Source organism: Biomphalaria glabrata, chromosome 12 (genome assembly GCF_947242115.1).
Source record: "Biomphalaria glabrata chromosome 12, xgBioGlab47.1, whole genome shotgun sequence".
NCBI classification, from domain to species: Eukaryota; Metazoa; Mollusca; class Gastropoda; family Planorbidae; genus Biomphalaria; species Biomphalaria glabrata.
This window is the reverse complement of record NC_074722.1, coordinates 14,814,134-14,835,614: the sequence shown is the minus strand read 5'-3', so window position 1 is coordinate 14,835,614 and position 21,481 is coordinate 14,814,134. Positions and strand designations below refer to the sequence as shown.

The 21,481-nt window shown below is 39.2% G+C and overlaps 1 protein-coding gene across 6 annotated transcripts in view; it reads left to right on the top strand.

Moving 5' to 3' along the window:
- The window catches only part of LOC106059156 (dynein axonemal heavy chain 10-like), a 190,307-nt gene that overhangs the window by 97,957 nt on the left and 70,869 nt on the right, over window positions 1–21,481 (top strand). For all 6 annotated transcript variants that reach the window (XM_056006410.1, XM_056006409.1, XM_056006408.1 and 3 more), the window contains 8 exons: window positions 1,046–1,174; window positions 1,440–1,592; window positions 2,437–2,762; window positions 7,229–7,436; window positions 12,864–13,031; window positions 13,745–13,848; window positions 15,758–15,886; window positions 17,065–17,153. In XM_056006410.1, the coding sequence (XP_055862385.1) occupies window positions 1,046–1,174; window positions 1,440–1,592; window positions 2,437–2,762; window positions 7,229–7,436; window positions 12,864–13,031; window positions 13,745–13,848; window positions 15,758–15,886; window positions 17,065–17,153 (1,306 nt within the window). The remainder of the gene's footprint in view (window positions 1–1,045; window positions 1,175–1,439; window positions 1,593–2,436; window positions 2,763–7,228; window positions 7,437–12,863; window positions 13,032–13,744; window positions 13,849–15,757; window positions 15,887–17,064; window positions 17,154–21,481) is intronic.

Sequence of the window (21,481 nt, the reverse complement as noted above, 5' to 3'; positions counted from 1 at the left end):
TAGGTGGAATTATTTCCCTTATTACGTTTTGTGTACGCTTTTTTTCTCCCATTTCCCATTCTTAGATAAAGATGACATTTTTTTTATAATTATTTGTATTTAATGACAATACATGAATCAATATTTAAAAAATAGCCAATTAGTTAATCAAATTATTATAATTAATTAATTTTGTTTTATAAAGAAAAAAGGGGAGCTTATTTCTGCAGTATTGAGATATATGCACAATGAAGTCTTCTCGATGGCTTTTTTCAAACTAAATTTTTAATAATTCTGTCAAAGAAATTTTATTCTGATCAACTGAAGTGATCCTTTTCTTTAATGCATCTTAGACAGGGTTTGTGTCACGTTTACTAGTGACTCCCCTTTGATCACAAAATGTACGTTTGCACCCTACCCCCCCCCCAACATCTTTTTTTTTCCTTAAGCCATCAGGACGTCTTGTGTAGCAGAATTGTTTTAGTCACGCAAATGACGTCAGAACTTTCTGGAAAAATTTGAATGTTTTGACTTGGGGAAACAGACTTAAGAATTGACTTAGACGTATTGCAATGTTTGTTTAATCGGGCATTTTGATTCTTGTTATCTTATCCTATAAGTTGAAGACGTCCCTATTTGTGATCGTGTGTCAATCAAGTCGTACATGTACATTACAAATGCTTAAACTCTAATAAGTCATTGGTTTTCTTAGCTGATTTAGGCAACCCGTTACATTCTCTAATGACACAAGGGAAAACACTTCTATGAAAAATTCTATTTGTAAAAATGAAGCGGCACATCATCATGAATGTCATCATTTTGTTGTTGAACTATTGGTTATACAATTCTTTGAGCAAGTCCGGCCCGTTGTTGGCAGGATTTCAGGGGGTGGGGAGAGGAACAATAAAAGGGATACTAGAATTCAAGGTCCAACAGTATTTGTGTGTCACAACTTGAGAAACGCTGATCTAAGGGTTTGTTCTTTATAGATCTCATGGTCCTTTAAAGGGATTGTTTTGCCTGTACAATTTAGTAGATTGACTCTATCACTATGTAACTGTTGCAGGTGCGTGCTACGTGGCTGCTGGAGCTCAATGTTCAAGTCAAGCGTCCCGTGGTATTGGTTGGGGAAACAGGCACCTCCAAGACTGCCACCATCTTGAATTTCGTGAGAAAATTTAATGAAGAGACAACGGTAGGAAGAGGAGATAACTCGTTTTGGTCGATGTTTGCTCTTTCTACTTTAAGCTTTTATATTTAACTAAGGTCTCAGGACACATAATGGAGACCCAAAGAAAAACCAACTACACGATATTGATATTGCGTAACACTATTGCTAAAGATATTGCGTCATATTATTGTCCTGTAATGTCCTACGCTATTGCGTGACATTATTGTCCTCTAATGCCCTATGCTATTGGGTCACACTATTGCGTGTCTTCTAATGTTTACTCCTTCAGATGTTGCTAGTGATGAACTTCTCCTCCAGGACCACCTCCCTGGATGTCCAGAGAAACTTAGAAGCCAACATGGAGAAAAGAACCAAGGACACTTTTGGTCCACCGTCCAACAAACGACTGATTATATACATCGATGAATTGAATATGCCCCAGGTACTATTGACAAAATAGTTTATTAGAGACATTGCTAAATGAAAACTCCCTTGTTAAACTTTACCTAACTCATTAGAGACATTGCTAAATAAACATTGCGTTGGTAAACTTTACCAAATAGTTCATTCATCGCTAAATAAACACTTCCTTGGTAAACTTTACCGATTATTGCTTTAGAGACATTGCTTAATGAACCCTCTTTTTCTACAAATTGTCAATTAGATGATTTGAAGCGGAAGTGTAAATGTTGAACACTTGTCACGTGATAATGATCGCCAGCAGTTTGTTTTTTTTTTAAATTTCTTAAACATAAAATTCAATTGAAATATACAGGGGAACAAAACATTATACTTAGTGGCCTTCCTTTAGTGTGAGAGATCATCGATGATCTATCGTGGCACCAACGTGAATCGTTGTTTCTAGGTCTCAAATACTTTTAAGGTGCAACAATTGGGTTGGGCAGTGTTCGAATTGTTGATCATTATCACCAAAAATGGCAGTCCGGATATTTGACGTTCCGGATGACTGACGTCCTGATAAACGAACTATATTGATAATCACCACACAATACACACGGCCACAGTACCAAAAGGCGGCACAAAAACATCAAATATTCTTATGTCCACAAAAGAGGTTGGACAAGTGCAAATTAATCATGATTAAGTAACTTGTCGAAGTGCTATACAGCAACAACAATAATAAACAAAAATAATAATTACTTGATCCAGGATTGTATTGTAATGTTCACCACACTTAACAAACGTTTAATTAACTCTTGTAACCGCCGATCTCTTTTTAAGCGTTAACTTGTACGGTCACGGAAACAAACTTTTCTACTACTCAGGTGGACACCTACGGCACCCAGCAGCCTATCGCCATGCTGAAGCTTCTGCTGGACAGGGGTGGCGTCTACGACCGGGGCAAAGAGCTAGGCTGGAAGAACATGCGCGACCTGGGCTACATTGCATCCATGGGCAAGGCCGGCGGGGGCCGGAACGAGACAGACCCGAGATTCGTGTCTCTGTTCTCAGTCTTCAACATGACATTTCCAGACCAGACGTCACTCCTGAAGATCTACGTCTCCATCCTAGAGGGGCACCTGAGACCTTTCGAGTCGGACCTTGTCAAATACTCTGTGAAAATCACAGAAATGACTATGGAATTGTATGCGTAAGTCAAGCTGTTGTTACTTTGTTTGACTAATTGCCGTCTTTTGTAAATATGTTTCTAAAAACAAAAAGTCTAGATCTAAACGGTTGTTTCACTTGATTCATTCTCTATCACACTTTACTGATGTATAGTTAAATGTTCTTTCTTTTTTAAATCGAAGAACACACTGCAATTATTTTTTTTCTTTAAGGTAAAGTAAAGTTCCTCTTTCAGACCCTGCGATCGATAGTTCAGATGATATTAATTAAGATCATCTGTTTATTTGGCCATCAGTTAAAAAGCAGGGTGTAAAGTGGCCAGCACAACTAACCAATCGCCTTTACTTTCACCATCTAAATCCAGGTACCCATTTGATTTGGGTGGACTCAGGGGCGCCCCAAAAATCTAGGAATTCAAAATTTCTAACTTCACAGAGACTCAAACCCAGGACCCTAGGTTCGGAAGCAAAGCGCTTAACCACTAAGCCACCGCGCCTCTTTTAAGTAAAGCAAAAAATCAAATTTTTGTTAAAATTTCTGAAATTATCATTGCTTAACGAACATATTACTTCTGAAAATCTTACTTCTGAAAATGTTACTTCTGAAATAGTTACTTCTGAAAATGTTACTTCCGAAATAGTTACTTCTGAAAATGTTATTCTTTGTTGTATGTTGGAGATTTCAGACAAGTAATTCTATGTCTATGATGAACCTCTCATTAGTTTTCAGATCTGCCAGCTCTTCATATAGTTTTTGCTCTATAAGAAAAGTTCTAGGGTCCAGTGCCTTGTTCAGACCTCTCTAAGGACATGTTAGGTATCTTCTGGTGATGCTCCACAAAGTATCACTAGACTATAGTCTCTATTTTTAGATTCCGGAACATGTGTTGTCTCATTCTGTTGTGTCTGCTTCTGAGACGAAATATTTTGTATGTTACTATTTTTAATGATTTAACTGTATGGAATTTAGCTCTGGTGATATGAAGGGAGAGTAATCCTTGAAAGATTACGGGCACGATATGGTCTAAATTGTGCCGATGTGCCAAAAACTTAAAACTCAAACTCAAACTCATGTTGGGACATCTTTTAATAGAGATTGTTTTCCTTAAAATGTGCATGTGGGCTGGTCCTTTTCTTGTTTTTTCTGCTTTCATTTTTTTTCTCATTTCTTCCGGGCAGAGAGGAATTGTCGATTGTTTATTCAATCTCCCAACTTTGGCCAATATGTCTGCTTCTTCATTGCCCTCTATTTAATGTGTGCAGGGATCCATTGGAGTACTGCTGTTGTTTTTAGCTGCTGTCGGTTATTTATTATAGAAAGCAGAGCTTTTTATTTCTTGCAGAAATGTCTTGAGATCAGTCTGACTGTTAGGCGTGTTATAGTGGTCTATTAGCATGGAGCTGCTAGATCTAGTATTCGTCTTTCTGCTATGTAGCTGTCAAGGAGATGGTAGTTGCAATGAACATTTTCAAGCATTTCTCCATTGAGCCGTTCAATGAGTATGTTAGCTGGACACTTGCTTGTCTAGCTCTGCCTGCATCCTGTCCTTATCCATTTGTGCAGGAAAAATGTTACTGATAATTAGTTAGTTCCCTTTTAGACGTCGTGATTTATGGGGCATAGTGTGTACTGATAATTAGTTAGTTCCCTTTTAGACGTCGTGATTCATGGGGCATAGTGTGTACTGATAATTAGTTAGTTCCCTTTTAGACGTCGTGATTCATGGGGCATAGTGTGTACTGATAATTAGTTAGTTCCCTTTTAGACGTCGTGATTTATGGGGCATAGTGTGTACTGATAATTAGTTAGTTCCCTTTTAGACGTCGTGATTCATGGGGCATAGTGTGTACTGATAATTAGTTAGTTCCCTTTTAGACGTCGTGATTCATGGGGCATAGTGTGTACTGATAATTAGTTAGTTCCCTTTTAGACGTCGTGATTTATGGGGCATAGTGTGTACTGATAATTAGTTAGTTCCCTTTTAGACGTCGTGATTCATGGGGCATAGTGTGTACTGATAATTAGTTAGTTCCCTTTTAGACGTCGTGATTTATGGGGCATAGTGTGTACTGATAATTAGTTAGTTCCCTTTTAGACGTCGTGATTTATGGGGCATAGTGTGTACTGATAATTAGTTAGTTCCCTTTTAGACGTCGTGATTCATGGGGCATAGTGTATACTGATAATTAGTTAGTTCCCTTTTAGACGTCGTGATTCATGGGGCATAGTGTGTACTGATAATTAGTTAGTTCCCTTTTAGACGTCGTGATTTATGGGGCATAGTGTGTACTGATAATTAGTTAGTTCCCTTTTAGACGTCGTGATTCATGGGGCATAGTGTGTACTGATAATTAGTTAGTTCCCTTTTAGACGTCGTGATTTATGGGGCATAGTGTGTACTGATAATTAGTTAGTTCCCTTTTAGACGTCGTGATTTATGGGGCATAGTGTGTACTGATAATTAGTTAGTTCCCTTTTAGACGTCGTGATTCATGGGGCATAGTGTGTACTGATAATTAGTTAGTTCCCTTTTAGACGTCGTGATTTATGGGGCATAGTGTGTACTGATAATTAGTTAGTTCCCTTTTAGAGGTCGTGATTCATGGGGCATAGTGTGTACTGATAATTAGTTAGTTCCCTTTTAGACGTCGTGATTCATGGGGCATAGTGTGTACTGATAATTAGTTAGTTCCCTTTTAGACGTCGTGATTTATGGGGCATAGTGTGTACTGATAATTAGTTAGTTCCCTTTTAGAGGTCGTGATTCATGGGGCATAGTGTGTACTGATAATTAGTTAGTTCCCTTTTAGACGTCGTGATTCATGGGGCATAGTGTGTACTGATAATTAGTTAGTTCCCTTTTAGACGTCGTGATTCATGGGGCATAGTGTGTACTGATAATTAGTTAGTTCCCTTTTAGAGGTCGTGATTCATGGGGCATAGTGTGTACTGATAATTAGTTAGTTCCCTTTTAGACGTCGTGATTCATGGGGCATAGTGTGTACTGATAATTAGTTAGTTCCCTTTTAGAGGTCGTGATTTATGGGGCATAGTGTGTACTGATAATTAGTTAGTTCCCTTTTAGACGTCGTGATTCATGGGGCATAGTGTGTACTGATAATTAGTTAGTTCCCTTTTAGACGTCGTGATTCATGGGGCATAGTGTGTACTGATAATTAGTTAGTTCCCTTTTAGACGTCGTGATTTATGGGGCATAGTGTGTACTGATAATTAGTTAGTTCCCTTTTAGACGTCGTGATTCATGGGGCATAGTGTGTACTGATAATTAGTTAGTTCCCTTTTAGAGGTCGTGATTTATGGGGCATAGTGTGTACTGATAATTAGTTAGTTCCCTTTTAGACGTCGTGATTCATGGGGCATAGTGTGTACTGATAATTAGTTAGTTCCCTTTTAGACGTCGTGATTCATGGGGCATAGTGTGTACTGATAATTAGCTAGTTCCCTTTTAGACGTTGTGATTCATGGGGCATACTGTGTACTGATAATTAGTTAGTTCCCTTTTAGAGGTCGTGATTCATGGGGCATAGTGTGTACTGATAATTAGTTAGTTCCCTTTTAGAGGTCGTGATTCATGTGTAAAGCTCAACGAGAATGTCAAGTGACAAACACAACGACCAACCGCCTTTATTTTCCTCAATAAATGTTATGTACTCATTAGAGTTGTGTGGACTAGAACTCGAGACTCATCGGTTTGATATGGAAGCGCTTTCAACTTAGCCACCACGCCCTACCACTGGTTATTGAAGAGCCATGTTCACATTCAATGGAAATAACTTTCAAATAGTGTAAATACCGATTACATTGTCTTCGGTCAAAATTTTTTTATTACCTTCGAAAATATGAAGCTTAAAGCAACCCACTCTGTCTGTCTGTCTGTCAAAAAGTGTGTCACACCCATTCTTGGATCAAGTTGAAATTTTGCAAAATTGGCTTAGACAAGACATGAATCAATAAAAACTATTTGCCAAATAGTCAATTTATTACGAGTAATTAGTTAATTTTGGAGGAATGAATCCTTCTGTATTCACGGACAAGGCTAAATATGTAGGGTTTGATTCCCTTAATAATTGTACACGTTATTTCTCCCACATCCATTCTCGGATTAAGTTGAAATTTTAAACGATTATTTATTGTACCTAACAAAACATGAATCAATTAAAAATGAGCCAATTAGTCGATTAATTATTGGTAATTACATTATTTTGTTTGATATCGAATAAGAAAAATAACTTCTACATTCGGAGAGCGGAGTCCTTCCTCTTACATTAGCTTTTGTTGTTTTTTTTAATAAAAAAAGGATTTTTTAAATATTTTGCTTGTTTCAATCTAGGAACAGTAAACAATCATCTCTTTTGAAATAAATTTTGTCCGAAACGAAAAAGATCTTCAATTAAAAAAAATAAAACATTTAAGATTCAGAATATTTAGAGAGTCTGCCACTAATGATATCTTTCTAACGTACTTTAGAATCTTAATCAAAGAGCTACCGCCCACACCTTCCAAATTTCACTACATTTTCAACCTGAGGGACCTTTCACGGATCTACAATGGCCTGTGCCTGTCCACTCCTGACCGCTTCAGTAACACCAACCAGTTTCTCAGACTGTGGAGAAACGAATGCATGAGAGTTATCAGCGATCGTTTGATAACTGTAGAGGATAAGCATCTGGTTCAGGTAGGAGATCAATTGCTTAGTGTGAGAGATCAATTGCTTAGTGATAGAGATCAATTGCTTAGTGTGAGAGATCAATTGCTTAGTATGAGAGATCAATGGCTTAGTGTGAGAGATCAATTGCTAGTGTTAGAGATCAATTGCTTAATGTGAGTGATCAATTGCTTAGTGTTAGAGATCAATTGCTTAGTGTGAGAGATCAATTGCTTAGTGTTAGAGATCAATCGCCTAATGCTAGAGATCAATTGCTTAGTGTTAGAGATCAATTTCTTAGTATTAGAGATCAATTTCTTAGTGTTAGAGATCAATTTCTTAGTGTTAGAAATCAATTGCTTAGTGTGAGAGATCAATTTCTTAGTGTTAGAGATCAATTGCTTAGTTTAGTGAGAGAGATCAATTGCTTAGTGAGAGAGATCAGTTTTTAGCTAGAGTTACTGAACCAACGGCATGGATTACTTAAATGTAAATATCTGCTCTCCATCAGGTTTATTGTAATGGTGGCTAGCCCTTACTTTACGTTTGAGGGGACTATTGTTGCCATGGATAGTATTATTATTAATATAATAATGGGAGGGGGGAAGAGAGACAGAGGGGAAGGGAGAGAGAGAGAGAGAGTTTGATTTAGAAAATGTTGATGTGTTGTACAGAAAAATAAGGAAAGGGGCGGAGTAACAATACAATTAGGACTTAGGACTATAGTGACTCTATAGGGATAGCCCTGGTGGTCACGAATTAATATTTCGTCACGTGTGCTAATTATTCAATTTTCTCAAAGCTTTATTTGTTTCTTTTATTTTGCGTATTTAAAATACTTAGTACATACATCTTTTGGAATACAGAGACTAAATAATTCTCTAAAATATTTCCATATAACATTGTTATATTTGTCTTGTAATTAAATTAAAATCCGAATTTAAAACTAAAGAGTGAGATCTAAGCCAGGGGTCGGCAACCTGCGGCTCGCGAGCCACATGCAGCTCTTTGGATGTTAAGATGCGGCTCTTTAGTTCGATTCTCAAATATTATTTATTTATCGAAAAAAATTAAATCGATTAGCTACGATTAGGCATCGATTCTATCTCTCAGCCACTTGTTTTTCACCGCACCCCTCCCCATGTCTTCAAATGCAACATATGCAGATGGAAGAACTCAACTTTCTTCTGTCTTATCACTTGATATAGATGAGTCTTGCGACATAAAAGACACGGCACAAGTTGGTTTTCTGTCTGGTATATGTCTTCCCAAGGATTGCTAGCGCTTTCGTGACAAACTAGAGGAGGAGCTTTAGCGAATGCCGTGCAAAAATGCCTTGAAGACAATAAGATCGATTTAAATAAATTCGTTTCAATAGCAACTGATGAAGCCAGAAGTATGACAGGAAAAAATAAAAGAGAATCTGCAAGTCTCCACGCATGTCTTACGTTTCACTGCCTACTCCAGCAAGAAGTGCTGGTCACTCTACCATCGTCAGTTGAAAGAATTCGGAAACAAAATGGAGACTCGCTATTCCGAGCTCCTTCTTTCCAATAAAGTGCGATGGCTTTCAACAGCTTTGTGCTTGAATGAAATAAATACATTCCTAAATGAGAAATGTATTAATCACCCAGAATTAGAGAACGACAAATGGTTGCAAAAATGTTTCTTTATGATGGATATATCAGTAAAACTAAATGGGATGAATCTAAAAATACAAGAAAATGGTAACACAGCCGATGTTTTAGTAGAAGATAAGAACTGTGGCTGAGCAGTAAAGAGCTTGGCTTCCGAACCGGTTTCCCGAGTTAAAAACCCTGCTGAAGACTGAGATTTTTAATCTCTGGATATTTTTTGGCGCTTCTAAACTCACCCAGCTCTAATGGTAACCTGACATTAGGTGGGAAAAGTAAAGGCGGTTGGTCGTTGTGCTGGCCACTTGACACCTTTGTTAACAGTGGGCCACAGATAGAGATGACCTTTACATTCTCTGCCCCATAGATGGCATGGTTTGAAAGGGGAACGTTACTTATTCAGAGCAATAAATGACTTCAATTTCACTTTCTAAAGCAATATCCCGATAAAACCAATGCAACTGTTGACAGGAATTACTTTAGCACAGTTATTTTATAAAAATTAAAGATGAATATGCTGAGAGATTTGAGCATTTCAAAACCAACAAAACCATTCTAGCATTCGTAGCAAATCCTCTCAACACAAATTCTAACGAAATCCACATTGAGCCATTTGGAATTGATAGTAAAACTTTGTGGAGTGGAGAATTTACAGAGTTGAAAAGCAAGTTAGAAGAGGTGTAGGTCCTGAAATGTATGTAGGTAACGTAACAAAAGTGGACAGCTTTCAAAGAAATGCTGCGAGATGAGGCACTTTCATCGCATGAAATTGTCTTCCAGATTGCTACAGTGAAGTGAAACGGTTTGCAATTGGAGTGCTGACTATCTTCGGATCGACATATTCATGCAAGCAAGCGTTCTCTTGCATGAATATAATTAAAAGTAAAGTAACTAACACATGAAAATTTAGAAGAACTAAAAACAACAAGTTATGAGCCAAATGTATTCAAACTTTCTAAGACCAAAGCCATCGATCCCATTGAATTTTGTTTGCTCAATTGTTTTGTTATTGAAGTACAAGTTCTGTATGTAAATGTTTAATTCTTCGAATTTATTTACTTATATAACAAGTAATTATCTAATAATGCCATATATATATTATCTAATTTGTTGTGAAAACACTAGTCATATATAAATAAATATATTTTTTTTCTTATAAATAAATATATTCGTTTTTATTTATCAAAGAACTTTATTTAGGCGAGTACTATTTATAGTTGGCAAGAAAAAACTTTGTGGCTCTTTAAAAACTTTGAAATTTTGTAAATTATAATTTTTGGCTCTTTCGACTCAAAAGGTTGCCAACCCCTGATCTAAGCTAACTAAACAAATGTGAATTTAAAACTTTTTTATACGATAAAGTAGATTAGATATTGTAAAATCGTGTATATCCTCATCACATTGGGGTTTTTTTTGTCTTCTGTATTGTATACACAAAATTAACAACAGAATAAAAAAAAGGAGATGAAGTCTAAACAAACAAACAAACAAATAACATTCAATATTAAGCAAGTAAAAGTTTTATAGGTATCGTGCTTGTGTTAGTAAAACGAATAGTGAAACCGAATTGGAGAGCAGGTCTATAACAAAGATCTAGAAGCTTGAGAGATGTCTACATTGATCATGGAATAGTGTCATTCTCTGACCAATGCTTAGTATTTGGTTTATAGTTCTTAAACAAAGCCATTATATTTATACAAAAACCACCAAATAGGCTTTATTTAAAATTGCTATGAATATTGAAATGTGACAGAAAAACGAAGCCCCACAGATTGAAAACGAGATACTAGACCTGTTGGGTGGTGCAGTTCTGACACAAATACCGCCACTGTCTGAGGTCCAATACACGCCATTGTTCTCTTCATTAGTGAGAGCACTCAAGACATACCATAAAATTATTTTTTCTGTCTGATCTCCGATGTGGGAGTACCCAAAGAAATAGCAATTAGAGAGTCATTTCTAGGTTTTCATATGTGTGAGTACCAGACGTCTGAAGAATTGGATGAACAAATGCTCCAAGTAATGAATGATCCCCATTTAGTCTTAAATAAACTGCGAGGCTAAAGCTATATTGGTGTTCCCAATATGAGTGGATAGTACAATGGCCTTCGGGTATTGCTCACTGTGCTAACCACAACTTGATCTTAAATGATTCCGTCAGCTGTGTTAAAAACATTGCAGATTTCTAGGACTTGGTTCAAAATATGTTTGTGTTAGTTGCTTACAACATCTCAAGATGGGCGCGTCTTGAACACAATAGGGTGAGCTTGGGACACTCAAAAACTGTTGCCCACAAGCTGGTCCTCAAGGAAGAATTCTCTGACAGCAATGAGTTTCAGATAGTTTGATGTCCTAAACCTGTTAACACAAAGTACTCTGTGTTCCTCAAAGGTAAAAGAATGCCTGGAAACTGCAGCACTTAGAGGAAAATTAGAAACATTCGATAATATAAATATACTGATTGTTTAGTACACAATGTTAAGGGCAGTCAGAGTTGTGTCCAAAATGTTTGAAAGTAAGCAGCAAGACCTACATACAGCAGAAAGTCAACTGAAGAAGATCTAAATTGAAGTAAATCATTGGAGAAATGACTTTAAGAGAGTAATAAAGGAGGCTGCTGAAGTAGCTCGATCTTGGGGTGTTCATACAGTTTGTTTTTGTTTGCTCTACACCATTGTGGAACTACTGGGAAGAAAAAATTCAAGATTTAAGAGAAGACTTTCAAAATCAACTTTCAAAATCAATGTATTGTCTTTGTTTCACAATTACTTGACAGATTTCATGGACATGGAAATATTGTCATCACGTTTGAGTCGTTAATGCCCAGTTTCATTTCAAGTGCAAAAGACAATTATGACAAAAAAACAAATAACATATGATGCCACCATTCTCCTTTAAAGAAGCCTTTCCTAACGACATATCAAGCCTGTCCGAGATTTGCTGTTTTTTTCATATACAGCAACATTTTGGCTGTTTGTATCATAGACAATAACATTTGATCATAAAGTTTTCCAAACATTCTCACAGCATGCATCTTATTTCTCACTTTGTCTGTATCCATTTGTTTAGTTTAGCGGTCATTTTCGAAATTTGGTTTGCTTTAGTTTGTGTTCTTTCCAATGAGCGAGAAACAGCCAAAAGTTTTTAGAAATAGATGCACTGGTTACTGACTTCACTATTTGAAGGCCAGAAAAATGTTCTATCTATTTACTGTTAAATGATGGATGTAGAATTAGATTATAGTTTATATCAATGTTTCAAAGTTTTCAAATAGAAGTATTTTAGTACCATGTAAATGTGTAGAATGTAGAACTCATAGAACATTTCTTTAGTCATTTGAAACACTTTTAAGTCGTTTAATTCTGTTCAGAAATTGAATAAATATTGACTTTTAAGACACTATTACTTGTTGGAGTCCTAACTTAATCAAACGTAATGACATTGTTACTAATTACTTATAAAAAAAAAGCTACACTACTTGTATTGGAATGTCCTTTGGTAAATGTACCGATACATATTCAAATTAAATAATTGTTTTGTCTCACTTTACATTCATGTTATTGGCTTAGGGTAGGGCCTACCAACATATTCTTGAACCCGGGCCCACGGGTACCTTGCTACGCCACTGCCATTAGCTCAACTTTTCTATGTTTGTATTTTATTCTGCCCATTTAATCTTTTACGTCTGACTATAACAAAAAGTGTATTTGATATTTTGGTCCATTTAAAATGAATGAACTAAATTCTTGAAAATGAATATTTGTAAGAATGTAATGTTACTATCCAACGTAAAGTAATGATTTGTCCTTTCTCTTCCCTCCAGGATCACTTGCTGAGACTCATCAAAGAGTTCTTCAAAGACTCGAACGCCGAGTACATCGCTAGGAATCCGATTCTGTTCGGAGATTTCCGCTTCGCTTTGGACGAGGAGGAGCCGAGAATCTACGAAGATTTACAAGACTACGAGGCCTGCAAAGCTCTCTTTCAAGAGGTCATTCTGATATGGCAAAAAGAATTTGTTGATACTAATTGAATGTTAAATACATGCGATTCCAAATTAAACTCTCTCTGTAGCTCAAGACTAAAGCTCAACAACGTAGAAATGTTTTGTTTGGTTGATGAACTTGAATTTAGTCCATAATTTAGAGCGTTCTAGATTTAGATTCAGTGAAATAATTTGAACTGCTAATCAAGGTTACAATTATAAATGACCAATTAGACTTTTTATACTCATGAGACTAAATCAGCCTTTCTCAAACTGTGAGCGCCTCCCCCCCTTCTTCCACCATAGTGGGGTAATGGGCGTAGGTTGTTTTTTTTTCAGCGACCGAAGATCTGTTGTATTTATAAATCCATACTTGAGTATTAACAAGCCAAAACGACATTATTATAGAGAACATTAAATAAATCATTGCAAATAATGTTTTTTTTTGTAGCGTCTGTCTGTCTGTCTGTCTCTCTCTCTCTCTTCGTTCGTCGTTTAATAATGACGCTGATCTAGTCCAATAATGACTTTTCTTTTATCGCTGTAGCTTCCCAGTTTCATGTACCTCTCTATAAGATGCCATTTGTAAGCTGTTAATTGCATCATTGAAATATCATTCTAATTTCAAACAAAGTACATTCGTTATTTTACAAAGCACATTATTTTTTTGTATTTACAAATGTACATCTATTTTTAACACTTGCTATTTTACTGGTCAGATCCTGGATGATTACAATGAGATTAGGTCATCCATGCAGGTCGTGCTTTTTGATGACGCCCTGGAGCATTTGACACGCATACACAGAGTTCTGCGCATGGACAGGTAGACCGGACAGTCCAGTTTTTTTTTTTTCACATAATGTCTTTAAAATGTTGTTTTAACAAGCCAGTCTTAAGTTTCGTAAATAATCAAAATTTAAACCTTCTGCTTCCACTCCTACTTGGAGTCTATTTACCTCTTTAGGCTTACAAGACACTGATAACAGTCGGAGTGGTATCTCGGTCAATTCTGGCTAGAGTAACATGTATATAAACAAGCGTTTATACTAGATCTAGTTATTAGTGGGTGTCTGGTCGGGTGGTATGGTTTCGAGTTGGAAACTACCCACTTCCAGCCCCTTCTGGAGATTTGGGTTAGGGCATAATAGTCTTCATTGGGGGTGGCACGTCGTCGGAAAACGTCTAAAACAAACTAATGAATCAAGCACAGACAGCTGTAAGGGGAAGTCACTAGTACCTTGCCTTGCCTTAAACATCAGTCAAAGCAAGACTAAGATACTTGTCCAAAACAAAAACACTGCACCTCAAGTAAGCATTAATGGCCAACTACTAGAAATTGTGGATCACTTTTGTTACCTTGGCTCCATCATATCAAACAACACTCTACTGGATAAAGACATAAACAACAGGATGGTCAAGGCAATGGCCACCATGTCACGATTGCAGAAAAGAGTCTGGAACAACATATTGCTGACCAACAGTACTAAAGCTCTAGTCTACCAGACATGTGTGTTGAGCACCTTGCTGTACGGAAGTGAAACATTGTCAACCTACTTATGGCAGGAAAAAGCTGAATGTCTTCCACCTCCGATGTCTAAGGCGGATCTTTAAAATAAGGTGGCAAGATAAGATAACCAACGAGGGAAGTGCTACAAAGAGCAGGGTGCCAGGACATCCGCTCTGTTATCAGCAGCAGACGCCTTGGCTGGCTTGGCCACGTTCGTAGAATGCCAGTAGGTCGACTTCCACGGGACATCCTGTATGGCGATCTAATAGAAGGCAGGAGAACCGCTGGTCGTCCACTTTTACGTTATACGGATGTATGCAAACGCGACATGAAGCTCTTCAAAATCGACACCGGCAGCTGGGAAGAGGTTGCACTGGATAGATCCACATGGAGAGAGAGCATAAAGGAAGGGTCACGGAATGCAAATGTCATACACTGCAGAAGCATAAAGAAGGGTGAAAATGCAACGGCGCCTGGTGATTATATATGCCCAACCTGCGATCGCAGCTGTGTATCAAGGATTGGCCTCTTTAGTCACACAAGAAGTTGCAAAGTGAAAAGATCGTCTCTCGAGACGTAAAATGCCACAGAGAGAACATTACATGACAACCACAAGGGAAATGGAAGTATAAATCATGACTATTGAAAAACCAGTGGTGCATTAAACAACTGAAGTCCAATGTCACGTCAGCTAAAGCACAACAAAAATAAACTTTCGAGGAGGAAGTTGAGTAACACCTCTCCCCCTAGGGAGTATGGTTCCATTTATGCTAAAGTTGCTGCTTCCCCCCCCCCACACACACACACACTTGTCGTGATACAATACAGACCTAGCCTAGAAGTTAACCTCTACAAGACAAACCTTAGCCTAAATGTTTACCTCTACAAGACAGACCTAGCCAAAATGTTTACCTCTACAAGACAAACCTTAGCCTAAAGGTTTACCTCTACAAGACAAACCTTAGCCTAAAGGTTTACCTCTACAAGACAAACCTTAGCCTAAATGTTTACCTCTACAAGACAGACCTAGCCAAAATGTTTACCTCTACAAGACAAACCTTAGCCTAAATGTTTACCTCTACAAGACAGACCTAGCCAAAATGTTTACCTCTACAAGACAAACCTAGCCTAAATGTTTACCTCTATCCAATAATAACATTGACTTTTAGTTGTTTTGAAGGCTGAATTCATTTTTGATTTTTTTTATTCTGTGTGTTACGTCCAGGGGCAACTCACTCTTGGTGGGTGTTGGGGGCAGTGGCAAGCAAAGTCTGTGTCATCTCGCCTCGTATGCCGCCAGGTGTGAAGTCTTTCAGATTATGTTGAGTCGAGGCTACAATGAGAATAGTTTTAGGTGAGTGCTTCGGTGATGTACTTAGGAAAAGTGTCATTTAAAATCTGTTTTAGAGAATCTTGCTTTTCCATTGTTTACAAAGCTTATATCAACTCTGTCTGTCTGTCTAGTAAAAAAGTTTGAACATGTTTTTTTTCTACCATTTCCCTTTCTCGGGTTAAGTTTTAAAACTTTGCACAATTGTTCAATAAACCTGACAATACATGAGTTAATTTAAAAAATTAAACCAATAGATAATTAATAGTAAGTGATCATTTATTTGGATTTCCAAATAAGGAGAATAAATGCTACTTCTCGGATCAAGTTGAAATTGGCATAGTTTATCACAGTTGATAACAATGCACGAACTAACAAAAAATTAATCGATTAGTTAATCATTTAGTATTAATTAATTAATTCTGCTTTTAATAGCAGAAAGGGAGATAAACCATGTAGTTTCCAGATCAATGGCAGTACTTAGCGGTTCCTCTTCTTAGATAAGCTTTAAAAAAAAAATTCTTTTTTCTATTGCTTGTTCTTTAAGTAAACTGTATTAATAATATCACAAAAGTCTATGAAAATGAAAGCATCTTTTGAGTAGCAATTTTATTTAGAGACGACATTGGCTACATTCTATTTCTGTTCACTAAACAGCATTAGGACCGAGCCCTGTTCATTTTGACCAATCAGGGTTATCCCCGTGCAAACTTTGGACATACAGCTAGGCTTGAAGATGTTTTCTTTGCCTTAATAACCTCGACTTGGTTCAGGGGTGTCAGTTTTCATTGATTGTATTTTAAGTGACCCTGGATTTTAGTGACCATATTTTCAGGCCACACCTTCAGTGACCATATCTGATGGATTGCCTAACTTTTAACTACAAATGAATTAATACTTAACATTAAAATACAAGAAAAGTAATAATGTTTCCTCACATTGAAAAAGGTGATAGTACGCCCTACCGGTGGGTACCGGGTACTGTCACAAAAAGGCCCTTTAGATATATAATTTATATTTATTTATATTTATATAAATGTAATAAATCCTGTTGATAGATGATTACTAATAACATAGTTTCGGTCGTAAGGTCAGGGGAAACTATTAATGACAAATCTAAATGTGACTTGGCCTCGAATTACCTCTCTTTTCTCATCTTTGTTTTTGAAAAATAAACATTTTGGGGTATTGTTTGACTGCAGGGAAGATTTAAAGTCCCTGTACAACAAACTGGGAGTCGAAAACAAACAAGTGGTCTTCTTGTTTACTGACCAGCAAGTGGCGGAAGAAGGTCAGTATTACTCATGTACACCTAGTTCCCCAACTCTCTTGGTTAGACGTATTTAATATGTGACAATATTCAGCACTGGCGTATTTTATCCATATTTATTTATACATTACACACATGGTAACAAAGAGAACTACATATACTTGTTAACGATTTTTTTTTTCAGATATAGAATTTTTTTTATATTGTTAGTATTTATTTTTTTTATGAATTATAAAGTTTGTATTTTGATCATGGGCGTAGCCAGGATTTTTTTTTTTGTTCTCCCCTCCCGCTCCCCCCCCCCCCCGAAAAAAATATGTTTGTATGGATTGATGTGTGTGTGTGTGTGCACATAATTAATCTCTATTACATTCTGACTCTTCATTCTTTTGGAAGGCGTTTATTGTGCCCCAGAATAGGTTCTTCCTGGAGTTAGTGAAAAATTGTTGACTCCTCGCCCTAGCTAGCAAGGGGTCTGGGGGAGCTCTCGGAGCTCCCCCATCGCGGGGCTAAGCCCCGCCGCCAGGCACTATTTCTGGTATTGAAAGCCAACTAAATGCATATTTTGAGGTACCTACATTGCATTACTTTGCTATTAAAAAGTTTTATTTCAAAAACCTAATGTGCTATTCTTACTGACGTCTGAAACCTCTTTCCACCTGCTCTAAGGACCTCCATGAAATTGTGGCGTCAAGTTGTACTAGAATGTCATCGCAACTCTTATTATGCGTAATTCATTTTGTCGAAGAACATGTCCCGCAAACCTCATGCGACGCTCTGTCACAACCTTACTAAGGGGTTGACTCCCACTTCGGCATAGGATTTCCTTGATTTAGACCCGATCTCTATAACTGACTCCTAAAATCCGTTTTAGCCATCTTTGTAGAGCCACATTTAGTGCTTTTCAATTTCATTGCACTTTATTAATGGAGCGCAGCCTCAGGGAGCTTGTAACTTCTCTTGACTACGATCTTGTTAAGGGGTTTCAAACTCAAAACACCTTAAAACCCCCTGGTAGGAGGTTTCCAACTCAAAACTCCTTGGTAGGGGGTTTTAAACTCAAAACCCCATTGGCTGTGCTAGGGCAAGTGATAGTTTAGTATTAAAATTTCACCTAAAATAAACAAAATTAAAGCAAAAGATCAGTCACTTAACTCCTATCCCCCCTGCGGGAGGGGGGCGATTTCATTGAACCACCCCCCTGTGGCTACGCCCATGATGTTGATAGTGAGAACTATAAGCCTATAGTTCAACTCCAAATAAAAAAAACAACAACATTTGCATAGTTTTAATTTTATGATGAGAGGCAAGAGAAGATAATTTGATTGATCAAAATAAATATAATGTCTGTATAACTACTAGTAATTTCCTGTTCATCAGACATGTTATAACAACAACAACTTAGAGGCAAGCACAAACAATATAAATATTACAGACACAAATACATTTGAACTAGACAAAACTAAACCAGAAAGTTTATGGCGGGAGTGGCTTGTTAATCTTGGTAAGCGACTCATTTAACACTATTTAAAATGAGCAAACCCTAAATCCAAAACTCTACTGCCATGTAGTACAATCAAACATACGTGAAAGGCTTTGGTAGTCCACTTTGAGGAAATAAACCAGGAACTGGCGACCTCAGGGAGCTTGTAACTTACTCATAGCTTACTTTGCTTACATATTGGCAGACCCTCCGATACTTCTGACACCAAACTGTACCTTGCTGCTATTGGCTCCCTTGTAACCAACATCCCAACCCTAGCTCCAGGCTCTCACATCGCCCTTCATGGTATTGACTCCCTTGTAACCAACATCCCAACCATGGCTCCAGGCTCTCACATCACGCTTCATGGTATTGGCTCCCTTGTAACCAACATCCCAACCATAGCTCCAGGCTCTCACATCACGCTTCATGGTATTGGCTCCCTTGTAACCAACATCCCAACCCTAGCTCCAGGCTCTCACATCACGCTTCATGGTATTGACTCCCTTGTAACCAACATCCCAACCCTGGCTCCAGGCTCTCACATCGTCCTTCATGGTATTGGCTCCCTTGTAACCAACATCCCAACCCTAGCTCCAGGCTCTCACATCGCCCTTCATGGTATTGGCTCCCTTGTAACCAACATCCCAACCCTGGCTCCAGGCTCTCACATCGCCCTTCATGGTATTGGCTCCCTTGTAACCAACATCCCAACCCTAGCTCCAGGCTCTCACATCGCCCTTCATGGTATTGGCTCCCTTGTAACCAACATCCCAACCATGGCTCCAGGCTCTCACATCGCTCTTCATGGTATTGGCTCCCTTGTAACCAACATCCCAACCCTGGCTCCAGGCTCTCACATCGCCCTTCATGGTATTGGCTCCCTTGTAACCAACATCCCAACCCTAGCTCCAGGCTCTCACATCGCCCTTCATGGTATTGGCTCCCTTGTAACCAACATCCCAACCATAGCTCCAGGCTCTCACATCGCCCTTCATGGTATTGGCTCCCTTGTAACCAACATCCCAACCATGGCTCCAGGCTCTCACATCGCCCTTCATGGTATTGGCTCCCTTGTAACCAACATCCCAACCCTAGCTCCAGGCTCTCACATCGCCCTTCATGGTATTGGCTCCCTTGTAACCAACATCCCAACCCTAGCTCCAGGCTCTCACATCGCCCTTCATGGTATTGGCTCCCTTGTAACCAACATCCCAACCCTAGCTCCAGGCTCTCACATCGCCCTTCATGGTATTGGCTCCCTTGTAACCAACATCCCAACCCTAGCTCCAGGCTCTCACATCGCCCTTCATAGTATTGGCTCCCTTGTAACCAACATCCCAACCATGGCTCCAGGCTCTCACATCACGCTTCATGGTATTGACTCCCTTGTAACCAACATCCCAACCCTAGCTCCAGGCTCTCACATCGCCCTTCATGGTATTGGCTCCCTTGTAACCAACATCCCAACCATGGCTCCAGGCTCTCACATCGCCCTTCATGGTATTGACTCCCTTGTAACCAACATCCCAACCCTAGCTCCAGGCTCTCACATCGCCCTTCATGGTATTGACTCCCTTGTAACCAACATCCCAACCCTAGCTCCAGGCTCTCACATCGCCCTTCATGGTATTGGCTCCCTTGTAACCAACATCCCAACCATGGCTCCAGGCTCTCACATCGCCCTTCATGGTATTGACTCCCTTGTAACCAACATCCCAACCCTAGCTCCAGGCTCTCACATCGCCCTTCATGGTATTGACTCCCTTGTAACCAACATCCCAACCCTGGCTCCAGGCTCTCACATCGCCCTTCATGGTATTGGCTCCCTTGTAACCAACATCCCAACCCTAGCTCCAGGCTCTCACATCGCCCTTCATGGTATTGGCTCCCTTGTAACCAACATCCCAACCATGGCTCCAGGCTCTCACATCGCCCTTCATGGTATTGGCTCCCTTGTAACCAACATCCCAACCCTAGCTCCAGGCTCTCACATCGCCCTTCATGGTATTGACTCCCTTGTAACCAACATCCCAACCCTGGCTCCAGGCTCTCACATCGCCCTTCATGGTATTGGCTCCCTTGTAACCAACATCCCAACCCTAGCTCCAGGCTCTCACATCGCCCTTCATGGTATTGGCTCCCTTGTAACCAACATCCCAACCATGGCTCCAGGCTCTCACATCGCCCTTCATGGTATTGGCTCCCTTGTAACCAACATCCCAACCCTAGCTCCAGGCTCTCACATCGCCCTTCATGGTATTGACTCCCTTGTAACCAACATCCCAACCCTGGCTCCAGGCTCTCACATCGCCCATCATGGTATTGGCTCCCTTGTAACCAACATCCCAACCCTAGCTCCAGGCTCTCACATCACGCTTCATGGTATTGGCTCCCTTGTAACCAACATCCCAACCCTAGCTCCAGGCTCTCACATCGCCCTTCATTGTATTGGCTCCCTTGTAACCAACATCCCAACCCTAGCTCCAGGCTCTCACATCGCCCTTCATGGTATTGACTCCCTTGTAACCAACATCCCAACCCTAGCTCCAGGCTCTCACATCGCCCTTCATGGTATTGACTCCCTTGTAACCAACATCCCAACCCTGGCTCCAGGCTCTCACATCGCCCTTCATGGTATTGGCTCCCTTGTAACCAACATCCCAACCCTAGCTCCAGGCTCTCACATCGCCCTTCATGGTATTGGCTCCCTTGTAACCAACATCCCAACCCTAGCTCCAGGCTCTCACATCGCCCTTCATGGTATTGGCTCCCTTGTAACCAACATCCCAACCATGGCTCCAGGCTCTCACATCGCCCTTCATGGTATTGGCTCCCTTGTAACCAACATCCCAACCCTAGCTCC